Genomic DNA, 26,394 nt, shown 5'->3' on the forward strand with positions numbered 1-26,394 from the left:
ATCTCTGCTCCCATATCTCTTCCAACTTTTTTTTCCGTTTTTGCTCATGATAAACAGACCCATATGTACATCAGTGCCAGGACCCTGCGGATATCAGGGAATAAATGAAGCCCTAGCTGTGATTAATGAAGAGGCCTACGATAGCGAACTCCATGATAACGGTCTCGCAAATAATAAATTAAAACTTAACACTGGAAGCGGAGCTAAAAAAGCAGCAGCAATTTCTTTGAGTGCCGATAATCTCACCTGCACCAGTGAATATGAGCGGTAGTTAGCATTCACCGCAGGGACAGGCATTACATAGACTTATCATGGCAGCCCTTGTTTGGCTGACTTCTGCTCTGATCCGCTGGAGGATAGAGGAGGAGAGGAGGAGAGAAAGAGAGAAAGAGGGAGAGACGTCTCTTTCTCCTGCCGTAGGCTGGAACAGGAGTTACTGTACTATCACCTGCAGCCCTGAACGGAAAGCCAAAGGAAATTGGAAAGCCCAGAGAATCCGTGCGGTAATTAATCACGGCTCCATGAAGCCTGTCAGAATAGCGCTGCGCCGCTGATACCGCTGTCAATTACACCTCGTGTGTAATTGTGTAAAACGCTATTGTGAGCCCAGTTCGAGGTGCAGATCTCCTGAAAGCATGACCTGCTCCTTTCTAAGCGTGGCCTCCTGCCAGGACTCCTCGCCACTTTTACACGCCATAAGAAACCGTGTGTTTTACCATGTTATGATCTGAAGCCGTATTCAAGACAAAATGACAACTTGGTCATTGTTGACTTACCGTCACGATGTTTCGAACCCATATTAGACGTTCAGTAAAACACCAAATGAGCGTCCGGCATGTATGCAGCTCTTCTCCAGCAGTTCACACAGTGGTCCGGCTCTGAAAAAGACAATTAAATAAATAAATACATACATAAAAATTTAAAACAATTCACCGTAACTGTAGCGCATATGACTAATGAAGTATTATGGTAGCTTTGTGTAAGAAGCAAACTGATATATATAATCGTGGACCACAAAACCACTTCATATATTTGTAGCGATACCGATTCATTAGGATATTAAGTAAATATCATGTTTGATGAAGATGTTTTGTAAATTTTCTACCGTAATTATATACCAAAACTTTTTTTTTTTTTTTGTTTAGTAATACACATTGCTAATAACTTCATTTGGACAACTTTAAAGGCAATTTTCTCAATGGTTTTGATTATTATTTGATTTTTTTGCACCCTCAGATTCCAGATTTTCAAACAGTTGCATCTCAGCCAAATACTGTCCTGTACATTAATGTAAACATCATTTATTCAGCTTTCAGATGACGTATAATCTCTTTTTTATATATATATATAAATAAATAAATAAATGACTCTTATGCCTGGTTTTGTGGTCCAGGGTCACATTTTAGTACTTGGTCACTGAAAGCTTGCCTTTTCTCTTCGTTTGGTATCACATCAAATTGTGGTTCAGTCAACATCTAACAACACCTTCATTATTAGATCAAAACAGGCCAGCTCGGCCTCTCTCATCCATAGCTCATTTAAAACATTTATTTATGTACATAAAAGAGACCTGTGTAGGTTTTATGTAACGTTAGGGGTTTTCCTCACCACAACAGATTCGATTAGAAATACAGGGCGTTTAGTAAATTGTAAAAAAAAATGTAAACTGCGTCATCATTTACTCACCCTAATGCCGTTTCACGACTTTCTTTGGTCGTCTAACTCAAAATACGATGTTCTTTTAAGAATATGTTGTACGCACTCAATACTTGAAGAAATCTGAATGCTGAATACTAAGAAATTACTACAGTATTGACAAGAAATTAAAGTAAAACCGTTCAAATGAACGATTCAGTCGAGTCTTTTTGAATGATTCGGCAAGAGATTCGGTTCATATGAGTCATTAGTTCGTTAAATGAAATGATTGATTTGAATTTGATTCACTTAAAAGAAATATCTGCGTAAAGCCCGCAAGATTAAATCAACAGAAAGACGTGTTTGCTTACCTTTACTTATTTTATCACAGATCGCGCTCGATTCAGTCTGCGGCTCCATTGAATTATTTGTCCTTTGCCAAATCTCTGGATTCGCGCTGTCTGTGCGCGGGAAACACTGGGTGAGTAGCAATGCGCATGCGCAAGAACTTGGCTACGGGGAGCAAAAGGAACAGGTGCGTACGAAATTCATTTTTTCATTTGATTGCAATGTATGGACATTTTAATTCACCTCTACCTTATTTTGCGATCTATATAAGACAAGTATTCGAAGTGCATTCCACCATATTTTTCCCAGACGCGGTCATGTTTACATTTTATTGGACTGGCTTCCGGTCTCATCCGCATCCGGCTGTATTTAGCTGTGCAAAACAGCTTGTTTTCCTGCTTGATATTGCAAATTGGTGTGTCTTACCATGTTATTGTAATGTTTTATCTTAAGTACGAACACACTGGTTTGTAGCTTTACTGTTTACTGGCCGGTGTTATTCTTTTCATTTTTTCTATATAGCGGCTAATGAACCGGAAGTCTCACCCGTAAGCTTACTTCCGCGTTGAAGAATAAGGTGGATAACACAATTTGGTAATGTGTAAAACGGGAACGAGTAGTTTCTGTTGGTTTTCAGAGTTTATTTTTGCAGTCAGCTGTCTATTTGACACTCATTTCAAACTTACGACGGTGATTTAGTGGCAATATATATATAAATTATATATATATATATATATATATATATATATATATATATATAATCACGAGATTAAATTCATAATATTTCAAGAATAGAGTCAAAATTATGAGAATAAAGTCAAATTTATGGGAATAAAGTCAAAATGTTTTGAGAATAAAGTAGAACTGTTTAAGAAGTCGAAGTGTTTCAAAAATACAAGATTAAAGTTTTTTTTTTTCATTTCTCATAATATTTCAACTTATTCTTGTCATTTTTACTTTATAGTCAAAATATTGGCAAAATTCAGAAACAAAAAAAATACAACTTTCCAAAATTACGAATCTTAGTTTTTTTTTTTTTTTTTAATACCTAGCACTAAAACACCGTGGTACAAAGTATTGGAGGAGAGGAATATTAATAACTTAAAGACAAATCTGTGACTTCGGAAGACTTTATTATAGAATATTATATATTACATTACTATTTTATAGAATATAATGAATTAATCTTTCTTTCTTTCTTTCTTTATATTAATCATTTATTTTGGGTTTATTTGTATCCTTAAAGGTCGAGTCTGCATTCACTTTCATCTGGAAAAAAATCTGACAGGATATTTTCCAAAAAAATGTCCTTTTATGTCCCATGGAAGAAACAAAAAATCAGATTTGGAACCGCATGCGGGTGAGTAAATGAGGTCAGAATTTGTAGTTTAAGTGAACTGTTCCCCTGTCACGCCTTCCCTGTCTCTGTCCTCTCTCATGTGTGGAAGCTCATTGCTGCTGGTGTGCTGTGATCCAAAATCAGAACAGCTGAATAGCCATTATCCCAGTCTTTAAGCACACGCAGGAGTGAGGATCCATGCATGAATGTGCTTTAATCAGCGCCCATCCACAGCTCCACTCAAGGCTCTGGAGGAGGGGACGACTGTGACCCCTCACGGTCCCAGAAGATTATTGTGGTGACTCTGTGATTGGAGAGTTTTACAGCACTCTCATTAGAATAATGATCCCCCTCCATCCAGCCTTCTGCATGTGTGTGTTTTTATCCGTAAACTCCCAGTGGTCCTTGAGTATTTTAAGCTAGTTAATAATCATTATGGATGTGCAGTGAACTGGGCAAAAAGAATAATTAACTCACCTGAGCCAAGCTAAATTAACCCTTTATGCTTTTGTTAGCCCATTCTGTTTCAAATATGCCGTCCTTCAGGGACCCATTAGACGTGTCTGTTAAATGGAGAGAGAATGCCCGTCCAGCCCTGCCTCCATATGATGCTAAAACCGGCTGCTATTGAACTTCAGGGGTTTTTACACCAAGTAAAGAATTGTGTCTTGTGAATTCAAGATGGCTTTTGATGTAAATTTGTCCAGGATGTACTTGAGCCCCTACCCGCATCCACCTATTAATGGAAAATAGAGATGAATGATTATATTTCTTCTAATTCTCTCATGATTGACGGATTAACCTGAGAAATGTGATCTGCAAACACATGTACACTTTACATTGCATTCGCCCCAGCTTGTGCTGCTTTCTTCAAAATGCTAGGAATGTATAAGCTTTCACAAAAGCCAGATTTGTACCCATCTACGTGTAATGGGATATAATTAAAGGCAGTAGTTGATGGGCGTACAGAGTTAATCTATGTTTTGATATACTGCCATCTTTCTCCCACTCATAGGCTTGTAGTTGACCAAAGGTTTGCAGAAGGGTTGTTGGTGTATTTAAGGCTCAGAGGGCTTTTATACTTAAGCATGGTTTTAATCATGCAGTCATGAGGTGTAAGAGCGTAGGCGGTACTGAGACTTTACTCTTTGTCATGTTTCAGGGTGGTAATCACCTGCGGCCTACCTGAGACATCACGCTCTCCTGATAAATCTGAAGGTAATCTGTGCGATCTGATGTCTGAACGTGAGCATAACAGTTGTGGAAGTTTGCCCGGCTGTTACGTTACATGACATTAATTTTACTACTGTAGCTTGCGCTAGCGTGCACATTCGTCTGTGAACGATAAATTGTTGTCAGAGCCATTGTCTGCGTATAGTGCTTGACACTCGCGCGTGTTTGCTGACGCACGGTGAGATCAGACTTGCATCGTTTCCCTCTTCTGTTCTTTCCTCAATTATAACTCTATCAAAAATAGGCCAAGATAAAACAATAAAAACGCACATTATGCATACACAGAAACTGTGCTAGGTAGATTACTCACAAACTGTAGTCAAGTGACCTTTATTTGTATAGCATTTTATACAATACAGATTGTTCCAACACAGATTTACCGTGTTAAATAGGAAAATATCAGCCGGTTGACAAATGATTGCGAATTACATGGCCAAAGTTGTAGTTATGTAAAACTACAAAAAAGTAGCATAACATAATCTACTTCATTTAAGTTGTAAATAAAACAAGAATCTGAATTCAGTGCGTTACTGGTCATTTCTTTGTTTTTTTTCAGTGTGCATTACTCATGTAATATAATCCGACTACGTTGGACTACTTTTAGATACCTTTGACCTAACTTGTTTATAACATTGATTTGAAAAGGATAATCTTTTACCATACTGAAAAGAAAAAAAAATTCTTTAGGGAAAGAAAGAAATTTCATTCTTTGTCATTAAGAAAATGAAGTGATTTAAACATTACATAATGCATAGTTTACCAAATTGGGGTTTGTGAAGAAACTACAGTCATAAAAATGTAAAATCAAAATAAATAAATTAAAATTATTAATAATCAATTACCAGAGAACAGTGAATGTGTGGTGTTCAATTATTAACTTAATTTGTTTTATTTGAAAGTCTCAGATTTCTGAACATTTATAAGTGATAGGCTTTTAGAAAGGAAAAAATATTAGGGAAAAATTAGGGCACTGTCTACTCTATAAAAAAAACTGAAGATGAGTTTATATATATATATATACTATAGTACTATATTAATTCAGTAATTAAGTAATCTTTCTAAATTTTTCTATTTCTAAAATGCAGTCTAATCTCCAGTATGAAACAAATATTATTATTTTATTTTTGTTTGTTTTGTTGTTATAAGTACTATAATAATATAATAATATTACAATGAATTTTTGTAATCTGATTACATACTCCTGCATAGAAATACTTCTAATTTGAGTCACTGGAATAAAATTTGATTGAATTTATTTTACACCGGCATTATTGTGAACAATTCATTACACGTTATGGAAGTAAAAGGAAGCTGCTCGGCTTCAGATTCCCTCTCTCTTTAGCGGCACCACTACCTTCTTCCCAGGCATATAGATGTACGTTTGGCTTTGTGTCTCTTTTTGTTTAATTGAAACCAGGGAGGTCAATTAATTTCGCTCCCCACCATCTTTTGCCCACATGATTGAAAACGATGTTTGTCTCTCTCTCCCTCTTCAGCGTGCGCTCTGCTTCTTTTGTATTCGAATTCCGTGTCACTTCACATGGATTAATTGAGCCACTTTGTGGTTAATCTCAGAGCTGCAGTGCTGAGAGACGCTGAGCTGTGTCTATCTCTCCCAGTCTTACAGTCACAGTAATTCCACACCCGACACACGAGAACACTGACGCTAACAGCTAATGTTCGGCAGATACTTTATTTCCAAGATTAATTCATTTACAAACTTAGTAATTAACGGCAGGGACAGTTCCAGTCCAGTAACCCGGGCTTCGTTCTAATTCGGATGAGGCAGCTTGTGTGTTGATGGCCAGGGCTAAACAGTCCTAAACAGAAAGTAGTGAAGAGACACAGAAAATGTTTTTAAGCAAAAACATGGATGTGTGGTTTTTAATGTTCCCACCCGTCTCCCACATCAGCTACAGTAAAAGTACTTGATTATATTGTGTTTATATAATTATGTTGTACTTAAAGAAGCACTTTGAGAACAAAGATGAGCATTAAGCAGAGCTCCCTGGCCCAGACGTGTAAAAACAATACCGTGTCCAGAAGTGTTTAGACACCATTACTCAGCAGTGTTTTGTAATGTTAATCTACTATCCATCTTACAAGACACACGTGAGACCCGCCGAGCCCGGCGCATGTTAGCGCTTGCGTGCATGTGTGCACTCCGAGTAAGGATTTCATAGCTCCGCTTTGAAGGTGAGCTGGTGTGTTCCAGGTGATTAGCAGCGAAATGAAACACCCCTCCGCTCTGTTTATGATAACAATGCAAGTACGATCAGCGACCCACATTTATATGCACAGTTGTGCACAGCGGTAATCATTTTAATTATTGCATTTACAAGGACATCCAGGGATGTTCTGTGAAGGGAATGAACCAAAACACCAGGGGACATGTTTGGTCTGTTTTACCCTGTGTTTATCCATCAGTCTTGAGAAATAGCTGCTCGGAGCAAACGTGCAAACAACTAGCTTCTTTTTCAATTACAACTGGCTTTGAGTAAAAGGGTAAACATCTTAAAGAGTTATTTGTAACTTCCAAGCAGGCGTTTGATTTGAGCGGCGAGATTAATTCCTTCAGGACGGCTCGAGTTGTGTTGGAAAACAACGATACGCCGAACCACCCCAGCGTCCGCTTCAATGACTAATCGGCGCTGTGATCCTGGTTGTGTTGCGTATTGTAGCTTATCGCCGTTTTCCTCTGTTCCCGTTTCACAATTAAAATCGCTGTGTGATGTGTTACGACATCTGAGCGCCGCACTCCGTCGAGAGTTGGGTTTGCGTTGACTTCTGCCCTCCCAGCAGCTCTGTGTGAAGTGCTGACTGGACTAAAGTGTTTCAAGCAGCTCCTCGGCTCGGGGTTGGAGGCCAATCCGTTGGGCTTTGTAGTTCGCTGGTGAAAAATCACTTTCTATGCAGGAAGGGAATTCAGTGTAGTGACCTCGGCTTCTCCTCTAAGCTCCCTTAGTAGCGCGCACGACCTCCCCCTCAAAGAGTCCACCATCATCCACCTCTCACAACACAACACCTACAGTAATGCACTTTCTCATGAGAAGCTTTTGTCTACACACTAGTGAGGATGGTGTTAATCTGCTGAACTGCTAATATTCTATATGTCAGTGTGGTATTATGTACCTTTGCATTTGTGGTGCTGGTGCAGGTTGGGAATCTACAGTATTTCAGAGTACTGCGGATCAAATAGCTTTTTTATGTTAATGTACAGTTCTAAGATAATACAAATCATGCAGTTATTTATGATCAATGTACGCATTTAGCAACAACAAAGAACGCATTAAAGCAATCATTTTTCTAAACTCCCTGACATATAGCAAATATCAACTGCTTGATTGCTTGTATCATGGTAAAATGTCAGCTATATTATGGCCCAGCTCTAATGTGCAAGATCTGTAAAGCTGCTTTCAACAATGTGTGTTGTGAAAAGCGCTGTTCGAATAATATTTACTTGACCTAAATTACAAATTGTTACTATGGAAATAACAGTTGTGAAAAGAAAACTCTCAGCTGGAGATTTCCATGCAGGCCATAATTTGTCATCTCAAATTAAGTCTGACCTAAGGAAGAAATTTGGAGAAATTAATAATAATAAATATAACGTACCGTACTAATAGGCTGTGCCGTGTTTGATTTTCTTAAACGCTCCAATTCAGACTGCTTAAAGGGGTCATCGGATGCAAAATTCACTTTTACATGTTGTTTAAAGTGTTGGCAGTGTGTGTACACAACCACCCTATCATACTAAAAATCCACCAATGTTTTTTTTTGTTATGTTTTTTTTTTTTTTTAGTCCCTATAAATAATATCCCCATTCTCAAATCAGGCAGTTCTCTGATTCTTGGCTGTGTGACGTCACATAGACCAATGCTCCTCCCACGATAGTTGATTGACATGGCCGTCTTACCTTAGACCCGCCCTGAGTGTGCTGTGAGCTGTCCGTCATGGTTTCGACGCCAGAGCAGGAGTAGATAAGAATGTCTCCTAAGCCAGTGCCCCCCAACACTGCACATTTTGCATTTTTCCTTTGTCTGACACACCCATTTCAGGTCCTTGGAGTCTCTACTAATGAGCTGATGATCTGAATCAGGTGTGTTTGATTAAGGTGACATCCAGGAACGTGGTTGGGAACCGCTGTCCAGTGTTTCCCCTGCTATTATATTAGGGGGGCGGCCCTTCATGTAATCAAGTAATCTGCAAAAAAAAGTATTTTAAAATGTAATATAATCTAATTACAAGCACTTCATTTTTGGAAAACGTAACCCTGATTACGTCTAAATAGTTACTAACCAGTAGGGGAGAGTGGGGTAAGTTGAGTCAGTGGGTAAGTTGACCCACCCCCTGTATCTTGGCACCTGTACACTTTTACTATCATGTGACCGTGTATTTTGGAATCACACAGCACCTGTTCACTTTAAAAACTGTTTTTGGCTTGTCAAAGTAACATTTTAGCATAACAGATGTTGTGGCTGTTACATCAAAGTAAATGTATCCAGCTCTAAAAATATTTATGATGCATATAGGTGATTTAGCAACATATAAAACCATGCACATCATTTAGCTAAATATTATCCTGAATTGATATGCCAGCTAGTTTTTTATTTTTTATTTATTTTTTAAATGCCAGCTATGGGGCAAAGTGAGCCAAATCCTGTGGGGTAAGTTGAACCAACACTTTAACTTACCCTACCATAAAACACTGAAGTTAAGTTAAATCTCTGAAGTATAAACTGGTATTTTAATGTGATGTGCAACTGGTTTAGTTGATCAGATATTATTTGTAGTTTATTTGATAGGGAGAATTCACAAGTGCACCACAACACATGCTGCACACTCTCTGACAACCAGAAGATGCTTTTCATCACATTATAATAAATAATATATAGTCTCTTACGGCCTGTTCGACATTGCAGAAAAGCTACCATGCCAAAGAATCAAAGCTACCAAAGAATCTTTTGACTAAAATGTTTATTAGTTTCAGTGACATTTATTTAATTTTACTCAACAAACTCTCTGTTTAGTCTGTTTTTGGAAAGGTTAAAACTTTGGTGTTCAACACATTGTTTAAGAAATGCAAACAATTAAAGACTGAAAATGAAACTTTATTTGATTGGTTTTATTTTGTTTAAGTTAGCTTTAAGAAAAGAACTATGACTGTTTGTGAACTTGAATTTGATTATTAAATTCATTTTTAAAAGAGGTAAATCATCTTTAAAATTTCACATGGGAAATCAGATTCGGATTTAGTCAGATTTATTGAGTTTTAACTGAGATGGTGCATCTTACCCACTGACTTGGGTCATCTTACCCCTAACCTGAACCACAGGATCACTTATTTATAAGAAGCCATATTTTGAAAACTCTTTGTCATAGATACATTCTGATCATTTAAAATGATAGGAAAGATCCTGAAATTACTTCAGATACTTTCATTGTGCTTCTGCCTCATTTTCCCTTATCTTGAGGACCACATAAGTAAAACCCCACTCTCTCCTGCTGCTTCTTGGGTTGTTCATCCTTGGCTCATTTCAGGTTGAATGTGACTGAAAGACAGATTCAGTGAGTTTGTAACTTTAGAACCAGTATTAACAAATCTGACCAACTCAAAAATTGAATCGTTTGTTTCAAACTGATTTGCAGTTGGCTCACTGAATTGGACATCACAGTTCAAACAAACAGATTAATGTTTTGGGAAGTGTGCAGAACCACGTCAACCTACAAATGGGTTACTAATGGATGTTTCTGTACATTAAACTTAAAAAAGTATTTCAGCACTGAAAAGAAAACTTTAAAGGAATAGTTCACCCAAAAGTGAAAATGAAAATGGATTAACAATGCATTAAATAAAGATGCTCTGTTTTTGACTTTGGCTTTTGTTCTGCTCGCTAATTATTCATTAGGTAATTTATTAATATATTAACATACCTGTATGCTGTCTGAAATCCCGTTTCCCCAGGCGTGTGCTCTTCGGTTTCTATCTCGTGTGGTCTCGGCTCCTTTACTTCACTAAACTCCTCACTCCAAGTAATTATCTAATAAGCGTCATAAAGGAGCGTAACTCTCTAATCTGTTTATAATTAGCATTTCAATGGTCCCGACACTAATGGTCGACCTTCAGCAACTCTGACCTGCTCATAATTAATAGTAATATCCGATCCTCGGCGTGTAAGAAGCTGGCCATGACCAAATGAATGAGCCTCAGGTACGGCTAATTTCTGCTGCAATTATCTTTTCATGTTGGGAGATTTAGCAGATTATCTGCACGATTTCACACCATTTTATGCAATTCTGTAATTACAGAATCAGGTCTAAACGGCTGCTCGGCTCACGCAGAGAGTTTCGTGTCGGTGTGGGCCGTAAGTGCCGATTCATTGTGTTCTGTGTTCATTGACATGATGTTACAGTGTGCATGAATTAGCATGAAATGAGGTACTGTTGAACTTTGTGTGATCCAGACAAGCAGTGTAATTACTGTCTCAGAGTCTCAGCATCATCAGATATGACTCAGGCGAGTGGTGACGCAAAAGGAAATGATTATCTTAAGAAGGCTGCTTAGAAAAAGACACTTTCTACTGATGGAGTGGCGTATCTCTGAGCATCACATAGTGCAGGTCAGAGAAGTAGTTTCATAGCAGACACAAGCCTTTAATTGGATAAAAAACAGCAAAAAACTTTTCTCTAAACATCTTTAAACATTATTCATATCCATTTTACAGAGGACAAGTTAGGGGGGGGTGGGGTGGATTCAACTTATGAATTTGTTGATTCAACCTAAAATAATTTGTTACCCGACTGCCTTCAAATTATTAAGTTCAGTCAACTCAAAAAGTTTAGTCAACTTGATATGTTAAGTTGTACTAAGTGACAACTTAGATATTTGAGTTCATTCAACTTAAATTTTTAAGGCAGCTCGTAACAAGCCCAGCTTTTAAGTTTAACAAACCAAATTTTTTGTTTAGTCAACTCAAATATCTAAGTTTTCACATTTCAAGTTGACTAAACTTATTTGAGTTGACAGAACGTAAAATTTAAGTCTGCATGGTAACAAATTGTTTTAAGTTGACTCAACAAATTGTGTTTTTTGTTGTTGTTGTTGTTGTTTTTTTACAGTGTATTGAATATAAAAAATCCGTATTGGAAAAGGTGTTTTTGTATTTATTGGCTTGTCAATATTTTCTTAATAAATTTAATTGAATTTAATTTTTTTTTTTTTTTTTAACTGGGTCTCTGGAGAATGGAATATATATATTCATATATATATAATATGTATATATTCCATAATAGGAAGTCTGAATATATTTTAAAATATAATTTATTCCTGTGATTTCAAAGCTGAATTTTAGCACCATTACTCCAGTCACATGATCCTTCAGAAATTATTCTAGATATTATTCTAATATCTGCTGCTCAAAAGCATTTAGTATTATTAGTATTAGTATTTGTATTATTACGCTGAAAACAGCTAAGTAGAATTTTTTCAGGTGTCTTTGATGATTAGAAAGTTCAGAAGAACAGCATTTATGTGAAATAGAAATCTTTTGTAACATTATAAATGTCTTTATTATCAGTTTTGACCAATTTAAAGCATCTTTGCTAAATAAAAGTATTATTTTCTATAATTACTCCAAGCTTTTGAATGGCACAATGTATAATGTTACAGATGCTTTTTATTCCAGATAAATGCTGATCAAAGAATCAAGAAAAAAATGTACTCATCTGTTTTAAATGTTGATAATAATCAAGGCTTAAATCACAGATTTTCTGTGTTGTTTCGGACGTTTGGACTCCACTGCATGTACAATACTTTCTGCATATAAAGAACAAGCAATTTATAGTTCATTTATTAGACGTTATTCAGTATAGTGCATCAAAAATGAAAGTCTTTCAGAATGTGTTATGGACGTATTTGGAATGTAGACGAGTCATATTTTACACATAGCAATTGCAAATGTAATTTTGTCCATTTGCACATTGTCAAATATGCATCAATATGGCTGGAAGGATTATAGATTGAGGAAACCCTCCACCACAAGCGCCCTTTTGATCTCTGTATTACTTTATTAGTATAATCCTATATGAAGCTCTTCACTCTTCCATTCCAGACCAGTGGATTCATTTCAATAACCCGTAATCTATCCACACCAATCATTCCTTAGCTCTCTCAGTCTGTAGACACCGGGGTGGCGGCGCTTCCCTCAGTCGCCTCCCTCCAAATGCAACTTTTCAAAATGATTTTTTCATTTTTCCCTGACACATTCATCTTGCTGCATCCTATTTTCTGCCCAGTGCTTCCTCCTCTTTGGCCGTATTCAAATGAACGGCGAGACCTTTTCACATACATGAGGGCGTAATGGGGAGCTTAGCAGAACTTCCACCTGATTACCAATGCAAATATTAGCAAGTCAAGTTCGGCGTGTGGCGACAGATTAGGGTTTATCCCTCATGCACACCACTCGATTCTTTACGCTCCGGAAACATTTTTGCTTATCAGCACGAGGCAACGATCAACACTTCGCGTCCCCGGTCCCGCCGAGACTTCAAGAGGGCCGTCATCAACATTCAGACCCAGCGTCGCGCGCCCAAACTTCCCCGTTTCTGAATTCTTACGCCTAAATCCGTATATTAGACATCATAATTGCTGTAAGCCTTGCCATCAAATGGGGAATTACAAAGAACTCGTGAATGCTCCTTCACATTACAAATGACACATTACACGCCATTGTTTTAGTAATGAAATGCGGTGCTGCACGGATCTACTCGTGTGTTTTAAGGGACGCAGCAGTACTATCTTTGTGCGGCAGAATCTGCAAGGACAGATCTGTATTCATAAGGTTTTTATATTTCGTAGCGAATGCAGAACGCTCATTTTCCACTTGATTCAGCGCTCATTTCTTCTGTTGTGGTCTGTTTCACCTCCACTATCCAGTTCAGAAAGACTTCCTACCGAGTCTTTGTTATTTCAGGACAATGTTATGCGTTTATTTTGATTAATTAATGACAATATTTAGTTTAAGTTGAGGGCTGATCGCATCATTTCCTATCAATAACTGTGTATGTATGACATCTTCCTCAAATACGTTATTTACGTAAATACGTAAATTATATATATATATATATATATATATGTAATTTTTTTTTTTTTTTTTTACAAATTGCATGCATGCATGGATTGTTTTTGCATGCATTTTTTTAATGATGAAATTTTGGCAGTTTTGACCTTTCTTACTGTATCCAAAAAGTACAGATGAACAAATTTTTTGACAGTCTGTTTGTGTGTTTGTGTTGCTGCTTATTTTATGGGGCAAATTTTTAACCAGAAGTTAAATCTGCCAAAAACTCCTTTTGGGAACATCCTAATTTGCAAAAATAATATACTTAGAATAATATGCTTAATTTACATAGCTAAGTAAAAGAGTGTTTTTTGTTTTGTTTTGTTTTGTTTTGTTTTGCTACATTTTATCTTAAGGTTTACTTAAAGGAGAAGTCCACTACCAGAACAATAATTTACAAATGATGTACTCACCCCATTGTCATCCAAGATGTTCATGTCTTTCTTTCTTCGGTTATTAAGAAATTATGTTTTTTGAGGAAAACATTTCTGCATTTTTCTCCATATAATGGACTGATATGGTGCCCCGATTTTGAACTTTAAATACTTTTTAATGTCAAATGCTCACCTTGTCTTACTCTGCCTGGACTGTTTTTGTTCCGGTTCATGACAGTTAGATAAAACTCCCATCTCACTTTGCAAACACTGTGTCTGTACTTCTGCAGTGATGTAGGATGATTTTGAAATGATTTTTGAAGTTGAGGGAGAAAATACGATCAGAGTTTTTCGACATACCCTAACTGTCTTGAGTCAGAATACACAGAGTTCAGGGAGAGTAAGACAAGACGAGCGTTTGAGATTAAAAAGTATTTAAATTGTATTTTTTAAATGAAAATAACCGATTGTTTCGCTAGATAAGACCCTTCTTCCTTGGCTGGGATCATTTACAACCGCATTTGGGATCGTTTGAAGCCGCATTTAAACTACATTTTGTAAGTTCAAACTCAGGGCACCATATCAGTCCATTATATGGAGAAAAATCCTGAAATGTTTTCCTCAAAAAACACAATTTCTTTACGTCTGAAGAAAGAAAGACATGAACATCTTGGATGACAAGGGGGTGAGTACATTATCTGTGAATTGTTGTTCTGGAAGTGGACTTCTCCTTTAATGTCTATTGTGACATTAACAGTCACAGTCATACAAAAAAAGAATGCACAAATCATTGTATAACATATTCAAAACACTGACAACCATTGCGTATCCTTATTGTGGGAAATGCACTATAGGGTGCATGTAGGGTGCATGTTCACCTCCAGCCAGAACACCTGTGCTGTGCTCTCATCCTCTACCTGTCTCTCATCCTCTCCTTCTGTCTGTGTGTCTGTGCTTCCAGCACAGGTCCTCCGGTGAGTGTAAACGGGAAGCTTTAAGCCAGCAGAGCAGATTAGGATGTGGGCGGTCAAGGTAGGAGTCCTCAGGGAGGAGAAACAATAAATAATTTCTATGTTAAAAAGCAGCGGTTTGCCCAGAACAAAATGCATTGTGTTTCTTAACTCTAACAATTTATTTTGGCTGTGAATAATACATGAAGTGAGCAGCAAACAAAGTCCCATGCATTGAAGAGGGAGATCGTACTCAGACTCTGAAAGCAAGATGTGGATGACAAACATCCAGACAGATTGAGCACAAACGAGTCTCTATTAGTGCACGCTTTCACATAGAGTGATGACATTGATGTGACTGCATGAGAACAAGATTTTTAGAGTATACAAATAGTGCTTATTGTGTCCTCCTGTAAAACTCAGCATTGATGCTATAGGGTTTTGTTGTGAGATTATTGTGTTTCCTTCCTGTCTGGTGTGAAAAGAGTCCCGCACCCTCACGTCTTTGTGATCTGGTGTTTAGATGTTGTTCAGGTCATTTTTTGGTGTGTCTAATCGCTTAGTAAAATAACAGCACAGTGTCCTCAACAGCACTCGTGACCTCTGAACTTTAGCCCTGTAAAACGTGACATATGAAATATGTTTTGAGGTTTGATAACCAATCGCATGAGCAATAATAATTGTGATGTTTGCATTAGCAAACATCAAAACAAACCATCATACTATACAAAATAAATAAATAAAACTGTATGTGATAGATATAGGTGCTATTTATTGATTAGATTATTAACATCTACACATTCAGAATATTATGAGTATTTCTCCAAACGTCTCTAGAGCTTCAGTTTGTATTGTGTGTTCGCCGTCGATGTGGAAGTTTCACAGATGCAGGGATGGAAACTGGCGATCTGTATTGTTGGTTTCCTAGTTTTCTGTTTGAGTTGTTGTGTCAAATTGCGGTTCCAGTGTAAACGAGTGTTCGGGAGAGAAAAGCCACGGCGCATCGCCGTGCGCTCGCAAACACAATAGCCTAATCTGCACAAAGACAAGGAGAAGAGACGGCGAGAGCTTATGCATTCAAAGTTTGCGGCTGTGAGATTAAAAATTTCCTTTCCAGAGTATCATTGCAAAGTTGTGCACAAAGCGTACACATCCGTTTCAAGCAAATCCAGTCAGTCGCTGCTATTGGAGCGTTTCTTCGGCCTACTCCGCTTTCCAAAGCATTAGTCCTGCACGCTGAAACGCAGCCGAACACAATGACTCTCAAACTAGTCTCCTTTCTCTCCTCCTCTGTATTTACTGCAGCGACTAAATCATGTGGTCAAGGTTGTGTGAAGCCAGACTATAATGAGATCATTTCCCATTCTCTTTCTCTTGCCTATCAAACTTGGTACAAATAGCTCGACTTTCCGTATCCTGAAAGTTTGGATAAAGAACTTGACAAAGCAACATGCCTTGCCTGCTACATAATATATGGCTTTTAGCACGAGGGACCGTAAACTCCATTTCCGTCGAGGATAATAACATTAACTCGGCGGGCCGAGAAACCGCTGGAATGGGCGCGTATAAAAACAGTTCGACAGAACTTCAGTTTAGACGTGGATTCGGCCTGATGTTTGTCTACGGTTCCTGTGAGAGGAAAAAATGTACGAGGAAATGTTCATGCAAAGATAATTATTAATAAACCTTAAAGGAAATCCAAATAAATGTGTAAATAAATTACTTTTCCCTCAGTTTCTTCAAAAAATGTCTGCTTACAGAATAGGCATCGATGTGAAGCTCATATTTTTCACTTATATGGGTTATTCAGCAAATAAATCTGTTTATTAGTTGAGATATAAAGTGGTCTATGGTTCAAGGTGGGCCTATTTTTCTAAGTCAATACCAATTAATAACCCCATCCTTCATCATATTTACTAAATAAAACCTAACACTTGCTGCTTAGAAATTCGGGGCTGTTGATTCTAAAAATAGTGTCTGTTTTGCTTGAGGACAACATACTTTCTCACAAAATATGACACATTTCATAGCGTTTTTGCTTAAAACGAGCATAAATTTAGTACCTTAATCAGCAGAAAAACTGACATGAAGACATGATTCTCTGAGCCAGATCACAACTGTTTGTTTAATTATCAGACCATTTTCAAAAGTATGTCATTATTTTGTGCCTGATTTCCACTTTTTTTCACTTTTGCCAATCGTAAGTTGGGTCATTCCGTGTCAAATCAAACAAATTTCAAAAACTTCCCTGGCTCGAATTTTTGATTTTGCTTTTGTTCTTTCTTTTCTTTTTTTTTTTTTTGTTCTGAAAAAAAAGATCACATAGTGATAAAAGCCAAAATATTAAATGTCATGGATGAATATTCACTGAGTAATCCACTGTTTTGTAGAGGGAGGTCAAAATGTCCATTTTCACCTGAGATTCAGAGCCAAATTACAGGGGGATAAAAATGACTTCAGAAAGAATGTACTTCATGTTACTTTTACAGAGAGATTGTAGGTCTGTTAGTCAAATTTAAACTGTATCAGTCTTTGACGCATTATGTGCCAATGGTGACCATTCAAAAATGGGGAAACAGTCCTTTTTAAGTTTTTTTAAAAATATCTTAATGCCCTTTTAGATATTGGCTCTCTACAAACTTTTCTTTTGGCATCTTTATTTTTAAGGCTCTACATGTTTCGATTCGAGAGATATTAGAATTTCAATATGGCTCCAGGAGTAAATTGAAATGTACACATTTTCAGTGGTCAAAAACCGAATGTGGGTAAGTTTGCAAAAAATATAATACTTCTTTTCTTTTAAAGAGGAATGTCTGAAGAACAAATAATGTTGAAACTAGAGATGTTCCTTGTTTCCTTTTATCAAGACAACTGCATTAAACATACCTGTCTGAGTGCCATAAATATTAGTTTTCTAAAATTTGCATGCCTATAACTCAAGAAGTATTAAAGATATAATATTTTAGATTCTAGATCACAATAAACTTTTCTTTGGAATCTTAATTTTCAAGGCCATACAACGTTCAGTCCCAGAGATATAGTGGTGTGCGAAAGTTTGGGATCACCTTGCAGAATCTGAAAACTTTTTGAATTTGAAAATCAAGGTAAATTGCACTTAATTTGTCTTCCGGGAAACATGCAAGTATCTTCTGTTGCTTCCGAGGGGCAGTACTTAATGGGGAACCCCCCAACCCCCCCCCTCCCTTTGTGTTTTCTTCTGGAGCATCAGTGAATGTTTGAACCTTTTTTGATGGTTGTGTTTGAGTCCCTCAATTGTCCTCAGTGTACAAAGATGAATCTCAAAATCAAACAGTCACTGCTAGAAAGGGTTCTAATATGCAAAAGATGCTGGAAAACTGAAGAATCTGCAGGACCTGGAGGATTTTTGTTTTTGAAGAACAGTGCACAGTTTAACTAGGGACAACATGAACATGAGGTTCCCAAACTCCTTGCAGAATGCCACTGTATGGGGGTCTCAATGAGGCTCCATGTCCAGATTGTTAAATATTACCCATTTTCATAACATTCAATATTATATTCAATATATCAATATAGAATATCAATAATCAATATGTCAATATTGAATATTACCCATTTTCAGTGATCAAAAACTAAATCTTGGTCACTTTGTATACAGCTGATACTTTTTTTATTTTAAGCACAATGTCTTAAGTCTTAGAAGTTGAAGAAATTAAAATTGTATCTTGTATCCCTCTAACAAAATGGTCACCATTGGCACATAATGCATCAAAGATTGCTAAAGTCAACAGATTTTACTAATAGACCTACCAATCTCTGTGTAAAAATAACATTATGATGCTACCACCTTTCTGAAGTCATTTTTACCACCCTATATTTTGGCTCTGAATCCCAAGTGAAAATACAAAATAGTGTATTACTCATTTAATATTCATCCATGACATTTAGTATTTTGGCTTTCATCACTATACATGTGTATCTTTCTCCGGGAAAAATATTAGCAAATTCAAAAATTTGAGCTCTGGTTGAGTTGACACAGAATGACCCAGTTAAGTGGATGCATTTTGAATGCTTATTTTTGACTGATTACATATTGACTAACTGCTAGTTAGTCACTATGTCAAGACTATGTCCTAAGAACTAGTGTGATCAAGTTTATGCAACCGGACCCTGGTCTTGTGCACGTTCATTGTAATAAACTTGGCGTAACTGCAGTTCATTTATTAAAATTGGGGATGATTCAAAATCATTTTCTGTTGTGATTAACATTGCCTCAATGCACTGAAGTGCGTTCCTGAATATCATTGACTGGAGTAGGCTGTGTGGGGATGCTTGAGTATTCACAAACACATTTGGTTTAGTGTAAATACGCATACAGTTTGTCTTGTGCATTGGCGTTTTATGACCTCGACGAGATGAATGGGTTCAAACGGCACGCCACGTGACTCGAACGCATGAAACTGGCCTGCCATAAGGTCTACATAAAATTTTAAATGACCTATTCATAAAACACAACACACAAATCACTAAACACAGGTACGACCGCACACACACTCCATAATGTGCCGCATTAAAGGACGCCGGTGATGCCTTTCATTTACCGAAGGGTCTCGTGAGGCGCCCAGGGTCAAGCTGATGGCTGCGCCCGCCGCACATGCTCAGTAGCCGCCGCTGATTAATTCCCGCTCGCGTCTGCTTTGTCTTCTCCAGCTCGCTGAACAAGTTCATTTCATCTGATGAGTTCACGCGGGGGTCAGGACGGTCCTCGCACCCGCTCTGGAATACGGCCGCCTGAGAAAGCGCCGCAATTAGACTGCGGTACAAAGCCAGAACTTTTCGTTCCGCCCGGTTTCGAGCGATGCTTCAGAAGTATTCTGGCGTCGTCTCAGAAAGTGTCTTTTTGTTTGAAATGTGCTAGAACAGCTTCTTGTTCGCTCCGTCTGTGAAAGCAATCAAAACGGACAGGTAGCGGGATTTTCGTTGTTTGGTTGCGTTCCAGGGAACGAGAACGAAGCAATTTGCTTTTGTCTGTGCGTTCGGGACAATCCAGTCCGTAGCCTGGCACGCTTAGCGTTTAGTATCGCCGCTTCTAAATCAAAGGAAAACAAAAACTATTTTTGATTTCTGCACGGTCGGCCATCTGTTACTATACATCTAAATTTCACAATCCAATTCTCAGAAGCGTTCGCTTCAGCCGCTTTTCCTCCACCCCTCCTCCTCAGTCAATCATGAAAATGTGCTCGACTGATGACTGCCTCTCCGGCATCGTGTGAAGAAGCACGGGGCTTCATCAAAATGCTCAATCGAAGGTAATTTAAAGTCGGCGCCACAAACGGCTGTTTAAGGTGGGCTCTGTTGCGCGACTGAGCGGAGCTTGGGAAGAGATGACAGGAGGCGTTTTACCATTTAAAAGGATAGCGGAATAGATTTCGCACCCCGACAATACTGTAAATATATCTGGCCGTGCGTTTGGACGGCTGCCATGAGAACGATGTGACTTTCAAGTAGCTGTGCATTAATAAATCACAGGCCTTTCAATGGCCCCCAAACTGCTGCTTTCTCCTTGCATTCGGCCCGCTGGCGTCATTACAAATGAACGTTGGTCTGAAAATACAGCATTATGCATTGCATTATGGGGACTGAAATAATTGAAACGCTACCTGTGATGAGTAGTTTGTTCTAAAGTGTGTGTATGTTTTCAGATGCAAACCTGCTGCCAATTCATTTTGTGTTGCAAAAGCGTGCATTTATTTGTGTTTCTTAAATTTGATCCAAAGCAACTTAAAGTGCATTTTAACAGCATGCACGGCCTGGAAGTCAAACCCATGACCTTGGCATTGCAAACATTATGGCTGCATTTAGCACATTGCTGTGAGATTGCTAGATATTCTTGGTTTTTACTTACTAGTTCAGCAGTCCAGTCAAGTCCCAAGTATGTTTGTGGCCCATAATTGTAGTTTGATTGTCCACTAGGTGAACGTCTGATCATTGAGACCAGGGTTTTTATGATTAATTAGAATAAAGAAATAAATAAAGATTTAAATATAAAAAATGAATATATATATATATATATATGTACACACACACAGTATCGATACTACGATAAAACTTAATGAAAACTATACTGATACATTAAAAAATACAAAAAGAAATATAAAACTACTAAAATTAAGATTAAAATTAAAATGAAACTAGAACATAAACAATAATAAAAAATAACAATAAAAAAGATAAAACATTAAACAAAAGTGATCCAAACTATTGACTAAAACTTTTATTGTATAGGAATTAGATGTGTAACTGCACAAGTCATAATGCAAGCTTATTTAATGTTTGTTTGTTTGTTTTTGTATATAGATGCATTTAAATGCATGCATTTCCACCATTATTAACATTCATAATGCAAGTTTTTTTTTTGTCTTGTTTTTTAAAAGATGCATTTAAATGCATGCATTTCCACTATTATTAGCATTAATAATGCACGCTTATTAATGTTTGTTTGTTTGTTTTTGCATGTTGATGCATTTAAATGCATGCATTTCCACCATTACTAACATTCATAATGCAAGTTTGTTTTTTTTGTCTTGTTTTTTAAAAGATGCATTTAAATGCATGCATTTCCACTATTATTAGCATTAATAATGCACGCTTATTAATGTTTGTTTGTTTGTTTTTGCATGTTGATGCATTTAAATGCGTGCATTTCCGCCATTACTAACATTCATAATGCAAGTTTGTTTTTTTTGTCTTGTTTTTTAAAGGATGCATTTAAATGCATGCATTTCCACTATTATTAGCATTAATAATGTACGCTTATTAATGTTTGTTTGTTTGTTTTTGCATATTGATGCATTTATATGCATGCATTTCCACCATTACTAACATTCATAATGCAGGTTTGTTTGTTTGTTTTGTTTGTTTTTTAAAGGATGCATTTAAATGCATGTGTTCCCACTGTTATTAACATTTTAAATCTAAGAAGGATTTTATATATTTTTGGTATAGCTATAATAGCATATCAATAATACTAAAATACTACTGAATGAGAACAACTTGTGATTTCAGATGCATTTACTTGTTCTCTTTTTTCTTCATGTTTGTAGCTCAAACTCTCATGCGTCAGATAGCAGTATTGATGTCTGTCTTAGCAAGTGCTTCTAAATAGCTCATCATTCTGTAAGGCTTTGATACAGTAGATAGATTTTGCGTGTCATATGCGGGCCTTTAATGCGGGCTGTATTAACCTCGTCTAAGGCATTAGCATTTTTACAGACTCGACTGGCAGATAATATTGAGTCCTCTCTCGGCCCCTCGCGTGGATTAGCGCGGACTTCAGCCGCTCTGCTCTGGGCCTGTCTCGCTTTAAACAGAAAGTCAGACAAAGAGAGCGCTCTATTCCTCTGAAGTCAGTTCATCTCCATCCAGCCAAAGACCCAGGGCTTCTGTCTATTGAACAAAACTCAGCAAATTGGTTCCTGAGGTTCATATCTTTCTCAGCTGTCTCACCTGGGACAAGAGGAGGAATCGCCTCGTAGGCTCCGACCGCAAGCCCAACTTTCTTTCTCTTCTTTCTTCTCTGATCCCGGCGCCGTTCTAGCTGCGCTTTCCCTCTGCGTCGTAAAACGCGCTTCGCTCCGGCTCATGCATTTTTTAGGTTGACGCCAGCCCTCGCCGATCCAAAGCTTTCAAGTAAGTTGCGTACCTGCTCGCCGTTGTTCCAGAGCTGGAGGGCAGCGCCGGCCTATTTGTAAACAAGTCTAGGACGACAGCAACACATTAGTGTCACCTCTCTGTAAATTCAGCGGCAGGAAATGCCAAGACGCTGTTGCATGATGCAGTAACACCGGGATCAATAATTCATCAGCGCTTGCTCAATTCGAGACGTTTCGTTAAGGCGATCTGCGGAAAAGCCACGGCGCGCCGCAGCTCGGGAAATGCCAGGAACGGGGTCGGCGCCGTTTTACACCGAAGGACCGGCCGCAAAACCTCGTACAAACACCTGCAGTTTGTTTTCATCACTTATTTATCGTCAGACTTATGTTTTTTGCTATTTTCCGCGCTCACAGGACGGCGGTCGCTCGGCCTCAGAAGCGTGTCTGTAATCCTTTCACCTTCAGAACAGGAGTGGCGGCCGATCCGCCGGGGCCTTTCCTCTCGCTCCACCTGCGCGGCAGGAAAATGGATTTCTATTTATGGGTCTGTATCGCTGATCGTAGCTCATAGCTTCCTTTCAGGGCCACAGTCGACATCGCAGGCTGAGCACTGATCGGCGCCCAGAGATGGGCTGATGGCCTCCAATCTGCCAGGACGATGACGGCTGTTTTGCTGATACTATCAAGTAAATTCTATCACTGTCACTGTTGATTTCTTATCCCGCTGCTCTGTGCTTGTCACTTGCCCTTCCTCGGCCCACGGTACGCCTTAGCGATGGCCTGGAGTGGCCTTATCGCACGTGTTTCATCCTCTAAAACATGCCCGCTAATACAGCAGGTTGCAATAGGGTATTTAAATGCATTTCTGTTTTAAAAAGACCTTTTACACAGACTGATGATGTGTTCATACACTTATTAACTTTGTGAACGTAGCAATGATTTTTTTTTTTGAAAAAATAATTACCTCAATAAATTACAGGCAGTAAATTACAGTTTACACTGATGCATGGGAGGGAGTGACAGCAAATTGAACTTCTTTGTCTTCTGACTCAGTGTATCCATATTTGTAAAGTAACAAAAAAAAAAAAAAACAACAGTGTTTTTGTCCTTTGCCATTGGAGCAAATAAGAATGCAAAACATATTGCTCATATATTGTTGTTAGATATAAATTAGGTAAATTAATAATAATAATAATAATAATAATGTGCATTATTTCATTATTATTGCTACAAAATAATAGTAATAATAATAATATTTGTAATTAAACATGTTTGCCCAGTATTATTTATTTATTAGTTTATTTATTTATTATTATTATTATTTTATTATTATTATTATTATTATTATTATTATTATTATTATTATTATTATTATGATTAAATACATTACTCAGTAGTATTATAATGACATTTCTTTATTGATTTTTTTTTTCTAATTTGCTTAAATAATAATAATAATAAATAAATAAATAAATGCTGGTCAAACATGTTTAATTATTATTTATTATTATTATTATTAAGTACTTTACTTTAGTAGTATTATAATGATATTTCTTTATTATATTATCATTTGATTATAATAAATAAGCAATAAATAAATAAATAAATAAATAAAATAAATAAAAATTAATGGTCAATCATGTTTAATTACAATTATTATTATTATTATTATTAAGTACTTTACTCAGTAGTATTAGAATGATATTTCTTTATTATTTTATCATTTGATTATAATAAATAAATAAATAAATAATGGGCAATCATGTTTAATTACAATTATTATTATTGTTATTATTATATTGTAGTTATAATAATGAAATAATGCACATGCAGCTCGGTTGATGGTATAGATATATATATATATGTATATAGGTAACGCTAAGTTCATTGGTTAACATTAGTTAACATGAAAAAAGAATGAACAATAATTCTACAGCGTTTACTAATCTTAGTTCATTTCAGCATTTACTAATGTATTATTAACATCACAAGTTGTGTTTGTTGACATTAGTTAATGAACTGTGAACTAACATGAACTAACAATGAACTGTATTTTTATTAACTAACATTAACAAAGATTAATAAAAACTGTAATAAATGTTCATTGTTTGTTCATGTTAGTCAATACATTAACTCATGTTATCAAATGACACTTTATTGTCAAATATTTTGGCAGAAAGATTTAGGCCCTGCATAAGAATTATCCATACAGTCGCGACACCATTTAAAACGAATGAAAGGCAAATAAAATACATACTTTCCCTTACGCATTCAAATTTAACCCTAAAATCTTGATGTTGTGTGAAACGCGTCCCCATACGCCGAAAACAGCGCTTTTATTGCGCGTGACACATCGACGATATCACGTCGCACGCTCTTCAAACAAAACTCCGGCGACAACGGCGGCGAGAAAGTGAGATGGCGAAACAAAGGTGTAGTTATCCCGATATCACAGGCAAGCGGAGATGACAGATACCTTATTGTGTGAAGCTGCTGGCGTTCGCCACGAGCGGGGAGTCAGAGTCGGGGAGGCGGCTCGCGCTCGCGCACCTGTAAAAGAGCGCAGTTGAAAGAGATTATTGCCTTCAAATCTCCCTCACTTTCATTAAGTGTTCAAGCTGACAGCAGCGGGGTTTGTAAACAACACTGTTGGCTCAGTGGCTAGAGATAAAGAAGCCCGAGTCTGCGTCTGACGAGATGTGCACACAGATTCTCTACAGTTGGCAAAGCCTATAAAAGCCACGGCGGGATTAAAGGAGAAGAGAGGGCTACATCGAAAGTGACTGCCGTGCGACTCGAGAGCGCGGCGAGATGAAGAAATGTTTGGCGAGCGCTTAGACCCAAATTTAAAAGAGCTGTCGTCGTGCCTCATCTTTAATAAAAGCGCTCAGCCCAGGGTAGTTTAACCCAACAACTCGGAGGAGAAGTCAATTGCGCTGGGTCCAATTAATGTTTCATGATGGCGAGGCGTATTCCTTTATCTCCAGGCGAAGCGCAAAACAAGTTTTATTGCCGCTGTTGTACACAAGGCCAACGGTTCTTCTACATGCATTATAATTAGAGTTCACTTACGTAACGTGTGATGAAGTTATAACTTGGTAATTACAGCGTAATAATGCGGTTATTACACGGTAATAGCGGAGAAACTAATAAAGCGGTGCCCATGTGTCTGCTAGAGGAGGAGACTAATCCCTGTTTACCAGCTGGCTCTGACTCTGACCAAACATGGACGTCCTGTGAGCGCGGAGGAAATGATGCGACACACCTGCTTTCCGCGGAGACGGCTGATTGGTGCGCGCTGTGTGTGATTTTAATCTGCCAAGAAAGACAATCCTCTGTGAGGAACCTGCTCTGAAAACACACTAGACAAACGCTGTTATTATGGGATTAGAAAAAATTGCCAGGAAAGTCATTGACAGAATTAATAGAGAGTAATTAATTATAGTTAGTTAACTAACCTGATTTTAGAAATTCAGGACGAACCAGTCTCTCTATAAAAGTATTATTATGTAAACTGTTGTATATTTTACGTTTGTGTAAATTAATTATGAATTGAACTGCTCTTGAAATGCTTTACAAAACAAATGCTACAATTTATAAATAGTAAATGCATAGATTTATGTCATCAGCATATGCAAATAAATAAATACTATTTAAAAATTAAAGTGCAGTTGTTATTTATTTATTTATTTATTGTGAAGTTTGTTTACATTTGGAATAAAACATGCATATGAAACTATTGATTATGAATAAAACATGCTTTAT

General features: G+C 37.3%; 1 protein-coding gene and 1 long non-coding RNA gene across 2 annotated transcripts in view; one reads left to right on the forward strand and one right to left on the reverse strand.

The window, feature by feature from the left end:
- The window catches only part of LOC127178919 (uncharacterized), a 70,965-nt gene extending 69,111 nt beyond the window's left edge, over nucleotides 1-1,854 (reverse strand). The window contains exons 1-2 of the long non-coding RNA XR_007829454.1: nucleotides 1,687-1,854; nucleotides 777-878 (exon numbers count right to left, since the gene is read on the reverse strand). This is a non-coding gene — a long non-coding RNA (uncharacterized LOC127178919). The remainder of the gene's footprint in view (nucleotides 1-776; nucleotides 879-1,686) is intronic.
- A 285-nt stretch (nucleotides 1,855-2,139) lies between these two features.
- The window catches only part of irx2a (iroquois homeobox 2a), a 50,959-nt gene continuing 26,704 nt past the window's right edge, over nucleotides 2,140-26,394 (forward strand). Inside the window, exons 1-2 of the mRNA XM_051132103.1 lie at nucleotides 2,140-2,170; nucleotides 3,230-3,343. Coding sequence (XP_050988060.1) covers nucleotides 3,305-3,343 — 39 coding nt within the window. The 5' untranslated portion in view covers nucleotides 2,140-2,170; nucleotides 3,230-3,304. The remainder of the gene's footprint in view (nucleotides 2,171-3,229; nucleotides 3,344-26,394) is intronic.

Source organism: Labeo rohita, chromosome 16 (assembly GCF_022985175.1).
Source record: "Labeo rohita strain BAU-BD-2019 chromosome 16, IGBB_LRoh.1.0, whole genome shotgun sequence".
NCBI lineage: Eukaryota > Metazoa > Chordata > Actinopteri > Cypriniformes > Cyprinidae > Labeo > Labeo rohita.